This window comes from Haliotis asinina, chromosome 1 (assembly GCF_037392515.1).
Source record: "Haliotis asinina isolate JCU_RB_2024 chromosome 1, JCU_Hal_asi_v2, whole genome shotgun sequence".
Classification (NCBI taxonomy): domain Eukaryota; kingdom Metazoa; phylum Mollusca; class Gastropoda; order Lepetellida; family Haliotidae; genus Haliotis; species Haliotis asinina.
Genome location: NC_090280.1, coordinates 56,248,616 through 56,265,079, shown reverse-complemented (window position 1 = coordinate 56,265,079; position 16,464 = coordinate 56,248,616). Strand labels below are relative to the sequence as shown.

Genomic DNA, 16,464 nt, shown 5'->3' with positions numbered 1-16,464 from the left:
GACCTGATACACCATAACATCACGGTGGTCTGTGTCATCAGACCTGATACACCATAACATCACGGTGGTCTGTCATCAGACCTGATACACCATAACATCACGGTGGTCTGTCATCAGACCTGATACACCATAACATCACGGTGGTCTGTCATCAGACCTGATACACCATAACATCACGGTGGTCTGTGTCATCAGACCTGATACACTATAGCATCACGGTGGTCTGTGTCATCAAACCTGATACACCATAATATCACGGAGGTCTGTGTCATCAGACCTGATACACCATAACATCACGGTGGTCTGTCATCAGACCTGATACACCATAACATCACGGTGGTCTGTCATCAGACCTGATACACCATAACATCATGGTGGTCTGTGTCATCAGACCTGATAACCTATACCATCATGACAGTGTGTTTGTATTATCAAACTTGATATGCCATAGCTTCACAGTGGTCTGTTTCTATCATTAGACCTGATCAGACCGTATAGTCAGGTGGTTTATGTAGTGTGATCAGATCTGAGATATAACTCCTTATGTTACTATCATCCAAAAATATAAAGTACTATCTACAACTGTTTACTTGATAAATATTTATTGCAGAAATGAACAAAACGATTACATAAGATTTGATAAGTGCATCCATTCTTAATGATCTTAATATTTATCACTTAAATATTTGCTCTCTCCCTCCAAAGCAGAAATCCTAAGTGAATTCAAAGGATCATTTTGAAATAGGTAAGCTCAACCCTTGTTTCACAAGTGTTATGATACTCTATTACACACCTTCATCTTTTTCATCTCATAGCTTTAAGTTTGAACCTGCCATTAAGTGAGAGAAAATGTCTATAATTGTCAGATTACAGTTCTCACTTAAAACATTATCATAGGAGTAGTGCAACGTACCAGCTACATTACTGATTCACTGCGAAAATGTAGGTGCGAAGAAAATGTAACTATTTCCTTCCATCCTTTCTTTATCATCCAGAATAAAATATAGTGCTTAGTTACTGAGCTATCAAAACATTTGGACAATGATAAATTTCCAAGATAAATTTCCTAAAAATATTTTGCAATAAAACACCAAGATAAAAATTACCATGAATATACCATTACCATTTAACCCCCGAAACTGCAGCAAGATCAGTAATTCCACCCCAACAAACATTTTAGAAATCCTACTTGGAAACTTCCAAAAGAAGATGACAATACAAAGCTTCAAGAAATATGAAAACAATGTACAAAGTTTTATACAGAGGACACCCTGTCTTGATATTGTGTCGTTCCAATTTGGCAGGATGAGACTGTAGCTGGTCTGATGTGCCAATGGTATGCTCTTGGAGATTCATTCTACGATTGCAAAAGATACATGCTGCATCTGGTCATTCATCAACTAAGATGTAGAAGAGAAAGAGTTTTAGAACTGAAACTATTTCTCACAGACAGTCAGGTTCAGAGAAAGTCAGGTTGTGGAAGTCCAACTGTTTAGGCAAGGCTGCTTCAGCTTGAATAGTTGTCTTCTTACACTGTAGTTTGTAACCAAACCTCATCTTGTCAGTCACCACTTATAATAAAATATTCATTAATACTGATCAATGGTGCCATTTTGTCTTGCTCAGCTTGAATTTTTGATGCAGAAAAGGGAAACATGTGGCTTCAGTTAAAAGCTAACTGCGCAGGAAGTTGTACAACTTAAATACGGATCATCCCATTCTTTTATATTACTATACAAAATCTGTCATGCCAATTACAGAATAAATTTATATAAAAGAACATGATGTCCTTAACCTTTTCAAAATAGTATATACTGCCAGTCATGTACATATGTAAAAAGATCCAAAACACTACATATCAAGAAGAGTCTGATTAGCGATAGTGTGGTGTTTGGAAACGATCAAAAGTATTTTTTTATTTCTGTCCTGATATTGAAGACACAAAACCTCTTTACAACAAATGACAAATGCATGATAATGTCACTGGTTTCATTTTTATTTGCCATGGAGTACAATCTTAAAGATTGGTATTTGTACAGGGCAGTTTAATCCCTTGGCTGCTGGGTACTTACACTGTGAGTCACAGATGTACAATGTGCTGAGGAGACTGGGACTATTGATTCTTGTGGTCAATTTCAAACTTGTTAGTGCTAGTGAGTGTATGTGCATGCTTCTGTGTGTGTGTGGATCAGTTGAATATGTACTGCACTCATTGTATTGTTTTGGGGACTAGTTTGCAAAGAGATAGTGTGTATTGCAAAGGAATAGGTAGGGCATATATACAAATCAAAAGAGCAAGTGAGAATGGGTTTATGCCGCTTTTAGCAATATTCCAGCATATCACCGCAAGGGACACCAGAAATGGGCTTCAAACATTGTACCCATGAGAGTAATGGAACCCGGTTTTCGGCATGACAAGTGAACGCTTTAACTACTTGATCACTCATACTACTACTAAGCTAATACGTCATTCCATTCGAGTATAACCATAACAAAATAAAAAGAACAAGGTGCTCTTTAGTGTCCTTTGAGCATAACTTTCAGTGAAGAATATACCATTAGAACTGGACAAGTTGTGTGGGTTTAATCCACTTTCAGCAATATTCCAGCAACACTGTAGTTGCAAAAACAAGCAATTGGCTTCACATATTGTGGATTACAAGATTGAACCTTGGCCTTTGATGTAATGAGCAAACAATGTCTGTGCATTTGTGACAGTGTTCAAACAATAATGCTTGTACTTTCTGTATGGCTGTAGGTCTTTTTCAAACAGTTTGGACAGAATGCAGATCAAATTGTGGTAAGATTAAGGTAAGCTGAAGAGCAACAAGCAAAACCTAGCAGTAACTGAACAGCACATGTGAATTGTGTCTTTTTAGAGAAGGGACACATGAAGCTGTCATTGGTCACCCCACCAGCAGGAGATCTTTCTAAACGTGTCATATTGCTCACAGATTATTGTCTATTCAGATATGATGCACTGATATACATTAGTCATTAGGAACAAACATTTGTCACCTAAAAAGGAAATCCATGTACATACTTGAACCAACAACAGAACACAAAGCCATTTCTAAAATCAAGACACTGAGATGAGGTATCATTATGAACTGGAAATATTACCTTTATCCATTTATCAAAAGAGAATATATCTGTGTTCCATACAAACAGAAAACAGACAAAAGCATGGATGTAATCCAAAGCATTTCAGACTTATACAGGTGATATATCGGAAGCAAGTTTTTAGTATATGCAACTGAGGAAAAGGTAAGGACCAAAGCAATCCTTGCATATTTCTGTAGTTAATTTGTCATGTAACTAATGACAGATAAACAAAACAAATATGAAAGAAATGAGTGGGCCTTAAGTTGTTTGAGTAGTAGATCATCCCTGTTTCAAAATAAATCATCATGACCCATGTCACATTTCTAATCATGTATATCTTCCCATGCACTCATGCATACACAAATGTTCTTCCAAATTAAAGCCATAAGTATCATTGTAAAACTCCACACCTTGGCATTAAGCACAATCTGATAACTCAAATGACAAGGTGACAAAGAAATCCTTATTTTCTTAACAAGAGCACAATTAACAAAACAAAGGAACATTAACAAGGCATTTTGCAATGATCGTCTCCTAAGGCCAAATTAACACAGTCAAGAGCATAACATCAGCACATGAGCAGCCTCAATGATGATATTAAACATGGTTTAGGAGAACTACGTTTAATCTGATGGCCGTTTTTCGGCGTATTTCTTGGTGAATTCTTCTGCATTCTTTTGAAAGACTTTCTTGTTGACCGTATACTCCTCTGCTATATCAGCCCTCAGTGGATGCTCTGGTTCAGGTTCCTGGACAATCTTCACCAAGGATTTTAACACTGGAACAATCAACACTGTTTAGTTAGGGACCGTTCTTAATTTATGGCTAGGGGGGATGAAGATGATTTTTATGGAGTTGCACCAGCCATAAATTATGAAAAGTCCCCTAGAACACTTAAGGATACTTCATGACGCTTTTACAGTTTGGCTGAGCGACACTGATAAAAGTGTGTTTCACAAACATGAGAGAAACATAATTTTTGAAAGAAAATTGATATTTTATACTTATCCTGACTCATGCTTAATTGCTTGTCTCCCTGTTCTGTTCGAAAGTTAGTGGAACACTTGAAATCCCTTGAAAGTTCTTTTCTTCAAAAGATGATGTAAAATGACACTCACCCATGAGAACCCCCTTTTCCTCTATGTTTGGCGCCAATATTGTTCACACAAACGACTATATTTGTCACTAACTCCTAAAATTCAAAGCCTAAACATAAGGATTTGCAAGAAAATCTAAGAGCTGTGAAAGGGAGGTTGGGAGTGTTGACCTCATGAGTCTGGATAAGTATAAAATATCAATTTTCTTCAGAAAATTACATAATTTTCCTTATCCTGACTCATTCTTGTTTGCTTACAGTATCTGATGTATATGGGTGGGTCATGCCACTTCTTGGATACTTTCTTCCTGCAAAACGTCCTGAATATCCCTCCAGGGAACTATAATGGCACTGTAATTCTCCTGTTTCTTCCAAACCCCAACTGGTATTTCGGGGGGAGCCACACTGTCAATTTACTCCAACGTCCACGTGTGGTCATGTAACTAACGTCTTGCTAGTTATTTATATATATATATATTTTGTAACTTATTGCTTTATGTGGTCATCTGACAAGTTAGAACCCACATACCACATGGAATCTGAACCAATCACCTCGTTTAGTGAAGTATCAAGTCACTTGATAAGGGTGAGCTATTTTTAGCACCTTTGAGCAACTGTTAACTTTTGAGCTAGAACAAAGGGCTGAATTGGTGAATACCTGAGACATCCTCTGAGATAGTGGTATGCAAACATTGTATCTGATTTCCAAAAATAGCCCTCCATGTTTGTTGTAATTGAGCAGCTTCCACGTAAAGCGAGTGTAGATGCTAAAGCTCTCACTTCATGTGGATTGGAAGTTTGTGGTGTCTCAAGTCCTGCTGCTTTACATGGTTGTAAAATAACAGTCTCATCCAGACTGATACAGCTGTTCATGAGATTTCTGTAGATGTCTCTGTTGACCACAGAATAAATCACACTTAAATTTCCGCCTCCTTGTTTGTGTCAGTTTTAAATAAATCTTGAGAGCTCTAACATTAGCTGAAGGATTCCTATATCTGCGTGAAGATTGATCCATTGTGGAGAAACCCTCCTGAGGTGAAAGGTACTTGCATGCAAATCTGAGGTATCATCTTCACCCAGTTTTCATTAAAAATAAAATGTAAAGAAAGTATGAACCATAATTACAAGTTGAAAACACGTATAAAATGTGTAAATAATACACAATTTTTACAGCATACAACTTTATCATACAGACTGAAAACCATATGAAACAAACTTTAGATAGTAGTCTGAAAAAGTAAGAGGAAAGTGCTGCATAGGGATTTCAAGTAGTCCAATGTTCCTGTTGGGCGAAGGAGAGCGTGACAAATATGGCCAGTCATGTGACCAACATAGGCGCCAAAACATAGAGGAAAGGGAAGGTACTCGTGGGTGAGTGTGATTTTACGTCCTCTCTTGAAGAAGCGAATTTCAAGGGATTTCAAGTGTTTCCCTAACTTTCGAATAGAAGAGGGAGACAAGCAATTAAGCATGAGTCAGGATAAGGAAAAATCTCAATATTCTCATTAAACAACATCGGAGTTCCATCACTGGTTGGAACTGTCAAGTAAATAGAAGTGATATAGTGGCTTATGAATAACATATTTACAGCATTCAATGGACAAATTGCAATATTGCTGCTACTAATTGTTTAAAGGTCACATGCAACATAAAACACAACTTTGCAGATTCTGGTACATTTTGGTATGCAGTTACCAAAACAAATCATAAAAAATGCCAATTCAATCTATAAAGTTGAAAAAAAACGCGATGAAAAAAAAACCCCGCGAAATCGGAGTTCAAACGTTTCACTAAATTCCCCCCAGCGCTGGGGGGAAAACTGGTTTCAACCGCTGTGCTGCGCTGCGTCCATAACGCGTGCGCAGTGAATAGATTCGCGGAGCTTGAAACAGTATGCATACTGAGGTCGTGAGCAGTAGTCTAATCTTGGTTGTGTACACAAACAAGTAAATAATCTACTTTTTACGTAAAAAAACTTGTTGATTGTGGTAAGCAGTCTCTGTCACAGAGAAAGCTCAGTGTCTGGTTTATTCACACCTATATGTCTGCCTGCCTGTCTGCTAAGGACAACATGCAATACACAGCTTCAATCATTGACCGCGTGCAATTTGAACTTAACACCTATCAGACAATACGACATAAAGAAAATATGTTCATTTATGACTCTTGCACCCGAGTCCCGTGTCTGCCACATTATGTAATTAGGCACGTGTGATACACATGACATGTTTTTATGTCTGTGGGTTGCAAACAAACTACATTTATTTTTTTCGGATGACTGGATCTAACGGAAACTGGAACAAACTCGTCAGTTTCAAGTCCTGCATTGTACTTGGACGAATGACAGATTCCAGCCACGCAGTAGTTTACCATCTCTACTGACATGATTTTTGATTGGATCGAACGCAAATTCAGAGAACATGTATTTTCCAAATCCAACATCTCTATATACATTCTTCATGGATAAAAACATCTTTTAGTGTGTATGATTTTGTTTGACAACAGTATATGAATCCATACTGAAACGACATCAAGTACACTAAAAGAAGTTGTTATCCATAAAGAATTTTACTTTCTGGTGACTGGCTATACTTCTAAAATGCCCATCAAACAGATCATCTTTCTGTACACACAATGAAACCTAGCATATCAGCAAATGAAACAACCAATCGGAAGCCGTCGTTTCTCTTGAGTGCATATCCACCCGCTATGACTGGGTTCGGTCTCCCAAGGGCTTCGTTTCGGGGGAAGTAAGCCCAAGTACAAAATATTGCACTTTTGAATCGCGATTGTACGCTTATAATTGTATTTATTTGTTTTTTTAAAAGCAGCAGTGTATATTATATGTCATGAATAAGTGATAAATGTGTTTTAATTATGTTTGATTTTTTGGTTGCATGTGACCTTTAAGCATATTTCACAAAATAAACAACAAATATTAAGACAGTCTCGCTAACAATATCATTCTCAAATTGCTCTCTTAATGCCTTATAGAGTGCGTAAATATTTAAGCTATATTTCAGTCAGATCGTGACAATAATGCCTTATAGAAACATACATCAACCAAATTTCAGCTGAATCTTCCAAGCCATTTTCAGATAATTGTATCATGTTTATAGATCATGTGAGATGACTTTTTTGATAAACTAGATCTTTTCAAGCCCGTGAATAATCTACTGGGCCATCATATTCTAAGCTCTAAGGTAATCTTCGCCATTACATGATCTATGAGACAATCACACTCTAAACCTCAATGATCTACTCAAGCACCATACTAAGCCCTTTAATGTGTCCCTGTACCTCCACATTCTAAACCTTACACAGAGTGACTTGATCACAAGTTCTAAAACTTTAGATGACTCGCACGGTTAATCACATTCTAATCCTTGAAATGAGTCACTAGATCACCAAGTTCTAAACCTTTAGATGAGATGCAGGATAATCACATTCTAAACCTTTTGATAAGTCACTGGACTACCACGTTCTAATGCTTTGGATGAGTCAAAGGACTTAGTTCTTAGCCTTCAAATCATCCACTAGAGCTTGACATACTCACCTTGTTCAGTCTTTGTAGCTGGCTTCCAGTTCTCTGGGCTGATTATAGGTAAACATACCTGGCCCTTTTCATCTACATTGGGATGGTAGATTTTGGTTTTAAAAGTCAACTTTGGTGGCTTGAATGGGTACTCTGCAGGGAAATTGATGACGATTTTGAAGGCGCCCTTGCAATATGGAGGTTCGTCCTGTAACACAGCCAGCAAAATGACCATGATATACAAATGATATTCGTGATATTCAAACTGTATCACAGTGGCTTGTTTGGACCATAAACGATTACTTATAATACAAAAAATGTCAAAGAGATGGAACGTTGTTGGCTGCGGTGTCACACCGGAAATACAGTTTTATCAGTCCCAAGTGAGGTTGCATTCCCTGAGCCAGAGGCTGGAGGCTTGTACTGGGGAATACAACCTTACTTGGGAGTGATAAAACTGTGTATTTAACAAGACGCATTTATCTAGATAACGCATTTATCTAGCTGAATGTTTTTAACTAAATCCAAAGAAAACAATGCACATTAAATTGAGTTGTGGCAAAACATTTACTTGCTGCCATGTTGACATCAGCTGATTGATTGACCTCAATGAAGCGCATGTTATGCTAAAGGCTTGGTGATGAACGCTTTTCTCACTTCACATGGTCACCAAGGCATCATGGGATGATATGACTTTTGCACACCCTGCTTGCGAATTGTGACAGGTGTACATGGTATCTTATCAGAGTAAAGTGAACCAATCAATACTCGATATTCTTTCATGAGGCTGGATATCATTCATTAACATGATTAACACTCTGCTCATTACAAGCCACTCTAAATTCTTCTGGCGATCTGCAATCTCCTGTAAATGGAACAACCAATGCGATGATGGTCAGATACTAGAGATTCTTACCGGACATAACAGGGCAAACCACTCATTAACGTTCTGCTCATTAACTATCACTTGTCTAACACAGTCAGGGAATTTCTTCTGCAGATCTGCCATCTCCTGAAAAATATCAAATGTAGCTTTATAGCTTTACAAATTCATGAAAACAACAAATTTAATCCATATTTCCAATTTGTAGTTGAAAATGTTCAAGAATTACCATGATCCTTAGATATATTTTTTGTTCAAAATTGTATTTTATACCTAGTGATTGACTGTTGGCTCTGAACAGGTTCAGTATTCCAGTTAAAGAATATGTCAGTCTCGCGAGGGAGAAAAGCACCTTCATGCACTGAAATGACTTTGCATGATGTAAATATTCTTAATTGTACTCCTTTGATGTTTGATATCACAGGGCTCCATTTCACTAAGCTCTAGTAAGCCTAAAATGTCGTAACTTTTCTCGTCACATTCTTACCTCCTATACCGTAACATACCCGGTCCAAATGCAATGAGAAAAGTTACAACATTATGAGAACTTTGTGAAATGGGAGCTATAAAATACTTGTCAAGATTATTGAGGATGCTTTCTTACAGGCTACTAAAGAAATGCTACAATATGATGATAAAAATGGACAGAGAAACTGGATCTGTTCTTTCACAGATTTTCTATTCTCAAAAGGTTTGGGTTTTGTGTGGAACAATCAGTATGGCAACTGATTATAAGTCTATTTTAAAACTAAAAAGAAGATTAAAAGATATCTATTTCCAGAATGGTCTAAAAAGACATCATGTTCCAGTAAAAGCTTGTATTTCAGGATGTATAAATGTACCTTAGACGAAGATATTATTCTCCCATATGTAAACCTAACAAAGTTCATGAAAGCGTTAAATGGACTGAAATATTCTTCACCTGACTGATTTATCGAAAGCAGAAGACAAAAACTGTCAAAAAAAAAAGAAAAAAGAAAAGAGAAAATCAAACTTCGGCAGAGGAAGGCAGAAAGGAGGAAATGAATGAGTGAGGGGCTTATGATCATGATGCTGGTGTTGGCATTATCTAAACAATATTACCATGATCATAGTGGCAGGGTACAATGGATATACACAATCTTTGTGGATATAGGCCAATCTTTCCATCCCACCCTTTTATTTCATACCATTAACATCACACAAATTCTTAATAATTCCATTAACATTCAACAAACATCTGTCATGATGACAATAGACTAGGCTTTGTTTACTTGCTACCATGGTTTCATCAACACCTCTATGATTCATTTCCACGTGAGAGCTGCTTCAACAAGTAACATCACTATGACACCATTCTTTCAGTGACTACCAGTATATTTATTCTGTAATGTTTAAATATCTGCTAAATACCACAGTGAAATAAATATGGCTGCCAATCTGTTACAAAACATTTATCCTTCAGGCCTTTTGAAATGGCACTCAAAGCAACTCGTTTCATTACTATGGTTACCTGGTTAAGATGGTTATTTTCATACTACATTGAAAAATATAACTGTATTGTGTGTATATGAAAAGAAGAGAGTAAAACACCTTTCTAGTTTTTTTTTCTTTCTGTACCTGTTTGGGGTGGCTATTGCTATAGATAATACGGATTGATATTCATGGATCAATTATTGATAATTATCAGAGCCATAAATTCATTGTATAATTTTAAGAATTTTCGTTGTTTAATTACAATTCCAGTGTCTTTCTTTCATGCATACATTTTACGGCATGACAGTATTTGTTATAAAAAGATATCAATTAGAAAAAGCCTAGGGAAAAAACTTTCAAATTGGTGACTACATTAAAAATGTATTCATTTCGATTATAATCGATAATCATTTACAAGTCCTCCAATAATGCACAGTGGATTTGGTGTCTTATTCCCAACACTACTGTAAGGTGTATGCTCACTTATCATTATGATCTTAATGAATAAAGAATGTCTTCAGTCTCATGCCCTCAGCACACAATATACATAAAAAAGCAAAATCACTCTTCTTTTCCTCAAATCTTTAACACATTTACAATGGATCTTACTATGTGGTGCATGTTTGAAATAATTGTAAATAATTGTATGTTGAAGGTAATTAGAAAACTCCTTGTGCACTGCTTTGCTGTTGAAGTTTTGTTGACTGTAACGTGTTAGTGACATCCCAGCATGTCTTTCATGATGTTATTTATTGTATCTTCCACATTTGAAATATTTTGTAACAAGAGTAATTTTGAAATTGATTTTGCATCAATGTTTATCCCTCATTAAAAACAAAGACAAAAATAAAGTATGTCAGCGTTATGAGCTTGCTTTAATGGGCTACTGGAGATAACTTGCAGCCAATACAATATATATCAGATTACCATTCAAAAAATGGTTGGATTTACAACACTGATAAAATGCAAATTATCACGGCACGGAAGAAACCGACAATGACCAGAAACTAAGCGACAATTTATTTCATTCATTTGGAAATGTTACATCTGCAGGCCTACCATACAAATGATGAACAAATCATCAAAACTGAACTCATATACACCAAAACTGAACTCATATCCACCAAAACAGAACAAAAATCACCAGAAAATGCCACAATATCCTCTAAAACCGAAACAAACCCCCTGCAATGGAAAACTAATTGTTTGAAATGGAAACAAAACTCGCGTATCAGCTACAACAGCGCCCGAGAACGGTCGCCGAATGCACAAAACGGCAGTCAGAGCATCAAACAACGGCAACCATAGCATCCTGAAACGGCATAAATATCATCAAAGATTGCAGTGAGGGGAGATGAACAGGCTGTAGTCAATAATGTTTTTCCTCACCATGAGTCTTATCTTGAAAATCTGACATTGGGATATAGCGTATCAACCCCTTATTGTATTAAGCTTCAAACCTATAGTATTCCCAGAAATTATTGAGAATCATGTTGCGTCATGTAACTCATTACGTTTATTAACTTCTGGCATTTACTTACATAAACATGTTAAAACATCATCCTTTTACAGTCTCAGTCTTGTTTTAGTACTTTGTTAGACCTCCTCGCTCAGCAATGCATGCCTGAATACGCCGAGGCACACTACCCATCAAAGTTTGTAGGTAATCGTGTGACAGGGTATCCCAATATTGGACCACCTCGGCCTTCATATCTTCAATATTTCTCAGTCCCTTTTGGTTTATTCTGTCCTTCATGACTCCCCACACACTCTCAGTTAGGTTTAGGTCTGGGCTGTAACTGGGCCAGTCTAAAACTTGAACATTTTCGCCCGACAACCATTGTTTTGTGTAGCGCGCAGTGTGTTTTGGGTCATTATCGTGCTGGAAAATCCAATCATCTTCATACAATGTTTGTGCTGTTGGAAGAAGGTGACCATTTAGAATGTCAACGTATCTTTCTTTTGTCAAGTTTCCCGTGAAAACACACAATGGCTTCACTCCACGAGCCGATATGCCACCCCACATATGAAACTTAGGGCTATGTTTTGGTCGCTGGTAGATAGGTTTGACAGTATCTTTGGTCCAAATTTTCACACAATTAGGGAAAAGCCAAACAGAACTTTCATCCGAAAAGAAAACATTATCCCAATCTTGATTTTCATGAGCCCGACACCAGTTTAAACGTTTTTCCTCTTGTGCATCTTTCATCAACGGCGAGGGAATTCCACGTTTTTTCACCCAATTAAGTCTCTGTAATTCCTGCCTGTTTCAATGCATACCTGAGGACTTCCTCTGCTAATCATTTCATTTCTGATGTTCTCAACACTTTTCAATTTGCCCCTACTCACAATCTGCCCAAGTCTTTGGTGATCCACAACACTGACTTTCCTAGGCCGACCTGCCCCTGCTTTGTGCTCTATCCCGGTTCCTGTTTGAATATTCTTCAAAGTTCTGTATACTGTAGACAGAGGAATACTATGTCTACAAGCTAACACTTTAGCATCAGCCTCATCCCTTTCAAAATCATCTAGAATGAGCTGTCTTTTCTCTCTTGCTGTAAATTCTGCCATGTCAACACAGGAACCCGTCTGCTCAGACAAGGGAGATAACTCTTGACGTTAATGAGCTGCCTTCTAAGCCTTCAAGAGTTGTCTCCCTTATTTAGTATGCTTAGTGCATAGTGAAAGCCCTTTTTCCAATCTTAGCATCATTAGGAAAAAAACAAAGATTTTCTCAATAATTTCTGGGAACACTGTATGTTCATACTTCCCAGTGTCAGACTTGCAATTCTGCGTTATTTGGTCTCCCGTTCGGCTAAAACGGTTTTGTACTTTGTTGTCGACAATGTGTCATGCTACTGTTTTTCGTCTTGTTTTTCTTATAAAGTATTCATAGAGTCACATTCAACGTTAATATATTTTGGTGATTTAAAACGATGATCACTATCTGTGAATTGTATATCTAAGTGTCATTTTGACTTTCACAATAAAGAGAACGAGTGCAAACTCAATCCACTGATTAGGGCAGGGACTTCTGTTTCAAATCCACAGGAGGCAACATATTGAGACTTACAAGAACTAAGATGAACGAATGTTTACACCACAATTTAAGTGTTATTCTATTGTATTTTTTTGTGAAATGATGTAAATATATTTGGATGTATGGAAAGGTTTGAAGAACATGGAGGTGATAACATTGCAGGATGATAAACCATCCTCATACACACTACAGTTGAAATTATTAGCAAGTTTATGTTTCCTTCTCTGATGGGAATGCAATGTTGTCCAAGTTTTAACTTCTTTTTACACTGAATACACACAGACATTGGCATTTTCTGAACAAACCGTATTCAGTCGAATGGGGGACCAAATTGTGCAGAATCGCCTGACTCTGAGAAGTCTGAACATAGATTTGAAGCTTAACACAATAGGGGGTTGATGCGCTACATCCTGATATCAAATATTCAAGAATAGACTCATGGTGAGGAAAAACATTATTGACTACAGCCTGTTCGTCTTCCTTCACTGCCATCTTTGATGATATTTATGCCGTTTCAGGATGCTATGGATGCGGTTTTGTGTGCTCGACAACTGTTTTCGGGTGCTGTTGAAGCTGGTACACAAGTTTTGTTTCCATATCAAACGATTAGTTTTCTGTTACAGGGGGTTTGTTTTGGTTTTAGAGGATATTGTGGCATTTTCTGGTGATTTTTGTTCTGTTTTGGTGTATATGAGTTCAGTTTTGATGATTTGTTCACCGTCAGTCTAAGTAAACTTATCCTCAGTACTTTTCGTTACACTCAACCACTGAGTCTAACAAAACCTTATGGGAGGTCGCGTCAGGTAACCTTTGAGACTGACCAATCAGAACACAGCTTACCAAATCGAAAGTGCACATTTGCACATCCCTTATGAACTTTTTATCTCGAAAAGGTTCGTACCCGAACGATTCCGAATGCTATTTAGCGTACGATCGCTTCCGGGTGATGCAGACATTAGTGAAAATAGTGTTTTTGACAATATTCAATGATGTTATCTTGCGGAAATATTAGCTAATGGTAACCATGTCAACGGAAACCCCAAAGCGTATATACTGCAGGTCAAATAACTGTGTTATATGCTGATTTTTGTTTGTGGAGAGATCTGTGTCGGTGACCTGAATATTTTTGACAGTCCCTCCGATCCTGAAATAGTAGCCTTTGTCTGATTGGTTAAATTTATTTAACCGTCTCGCATTTGATTGGACTGTCATTGCTTGCTCAAAGGTTACCTGACGCGACCTTGTACTAGGTTTTGTTAGTCTCAGTGGTGGAGTGTAACGAAATACACTGAGACTAAGTTTACTTAGACTGTGTTCCTCGTTTATATGATAGGCCTGATCTGTATGGATATATGTTACTGTTTCTCATATTCATTGGTATTGGCTAGTGGTATGCTCAGAAAATGGAACATCCCTTACCTTTCTATAAACCTTTATACATTTTTATGTAAACGTCACAGCAGATTGAACCTAAGCGTTCATTATTGTCATGACTGACTGAATATTCTTGAACATTTTGAAATGTACAGAGCTTACATTATTTCCTATAAATAATTCCACCAATTCTGCAAGTGCAGTGTGTGATTTGTCAAACCATAAATGTTATCATGACAAAGTAAACACTTGATAAAAGAAACTGATCCATACTCAAACTCTTGTCCTTTGTTTGAATAACAATATACATAGGATGTGAATAGACAGAGAGACACAGATAAGCAAAGTATTTGTAGAAAATACAAAAACAAAATCAGCATGTTCCTATGTTGAGTTGCTTCCATACATATATGCAAAGATATGATGACTGGGGACACCAGAAATGGGTTTCAGACATTCCACCCATACTGGGAATCAAACCTGGATCTTTGGTGTGTTGAGTGAATGCTCTACCCACTGAGCTACCCCATCACTTCATGAAAATACAGAGTAACCAATGAAAGTTATTTTCAGGATGAATACCCAGTATATAATTAATACACACTGGTTCAAAATGTTATCATTGATGGATTGATATACGACAAATTTACATCTGTTTTATGGTCCGTCCAACACTTTCATTTCTGTATATATCACAGCCAAATGCTGAAGTCAACAAAAAATCTTTAGCAATCGCTGATATAGGTTTTTCAATCAAATTTGTCATTCATGACATATATTCTCATTTGATGGAAATGATTAATGTTGCAACGTGTAGACACCACTATCTGAGAATTCTGTTGTAGTACAACCTCATATGGAAAGTCATTGGACAATACATATCAGTTCTTCTCTTGAACCAAAACGTTAGGATTATGAAGTTAGGTATATGAAAGCTGGTTCAGTTTCAACTGCAAAAATGGCAATGTTTCAATCACACCAAATAATATTTTTATAAAAATAACCCATACTCCCCCCAAAAACCCAAATAAACAAACTAGCTTGTTTAAATTTCAAGTTGTTTGCTAGTAAATACATTCCAACATGCGTACACTTGCATGTGCAAGTAACACTTTCAAAGAAGCTTTCGAAGCAGTGTACATAACAAGTGTAGAAAACGTTACGTTAACCACACGAAAAAGGATTCAAATACCACTATGTTAATTTCACCAAAATTTGTCAGATAACTTCATGAGAAAACGATTTAGCAATACTGTTAATTTCCCTCTACACTCCTGTAACTATTTTGCCCTAAGGGGATGTCCGCGTCCATTATGAAAGCTCTGAAAATGACATACCTTCAAAACTCTCTTATACAATTCATTACACGAATGATGGAAACAAGATTCAACCTAATACAGAATATAGACAGTCTGACGAAGAAAGGATCTTTATTCCAGGATAAACAATACCACCAACAAGAAATACTCAAATACTTGAAATAGCGTTCTCTCTCTGAGTTGTGCTCTTAAACTACAGTGATAAACATGCGTAGTTTATACTCTAAAGTTCTATTACTTAAAAGTTTCGGTCAATAGAGGGTGTATCTATTTAACAACTGAACGTATATTTTCCACCTCTTGTGAAATATTTACCGACCATTCAACCCGGTAACGGAAGGACTCGATGAATGAAATACACATTGTCCATAAACGGGTTTCGGTCACCACTACCATGGAGGAAAGATAAACCACCTTCATCCTAACTTTCTCATTCATTCCGCAGCCCCCTGGATCTAATCCACAGATACAAATGAGTGACATGTTTACCTTAACCAAGCGTTTGTTCATAGTTTGTTTTTCCATCTTCCAGTTTTCTGCCATTAACACTAGAGAGAACACTGCCCCCTAGCGGTAGATATGAGCAAGGGAGGTAACTGAACTAACAGGTTATATTTGTGGGAGCAAGCCACGTTTCACGTTCGAGTCCAGAACTAA

At 37.1% G+C, this 16,464-nt stretch overlaps 1 protein-coding gene across 1 annotated transcript; it reads right to left on the bottom strand.

Annotated features, from left to right (window-relative positions):
- Nucleotides 1-1,978: 1,978 nt before the first annotated feature.
- LOC137294534 (ubiquitin-conjugating enzyme E2 L3-like) lies at nucleotides 1,979-16,404 on the bottom strand. The gene is made up of 4 exons (XM_067825573.1): nucleotides 16,297-16,404; nucleotides 8,653-8,748; nucleotides 7,758-7,944; nucleotides 1,979-3,883 (listed from the first exon to the last, which is right to left on the bottom strand). Exons 1-4 carry the CDS (start codon nucleotides 16,348-16,350, stop codon nucleotides 3,729-3,731), a joined length of 492 nt encoding a protein of 163 aa, XP_067681674.1. The 5' UTR covers nucleotides 16,351-16,404; the 3' UTR covers nucleotides 1,979-3,728.
- Between the last annotated feature and the right edge of the window lie 60 nt (nucleotides 16,405-16,464).

Coding starts and splice junctions, on each gene's coding strand:
- LOC137294534 (XM_067825573.1), bottom strand. CDS start 16,350: ATGGCAGAAAACTGGAAGATGGAAAAACAAACTATGAACAAACGCTTG. Junction 8,749..16,296: donor TGAACAAACGCTTGGTTAAG/GTAAACATGTCA, acceptor GATATTTTTCAG/GAGATGGCAGATCTGCAGAA. Junction 7,945..8,652: donor GGTTTGCCCTGTTATGTCCG/GTAAGAATCTCT, acceptor GCTGTGTTACAG/GACGAACCTCCATATTGCAA.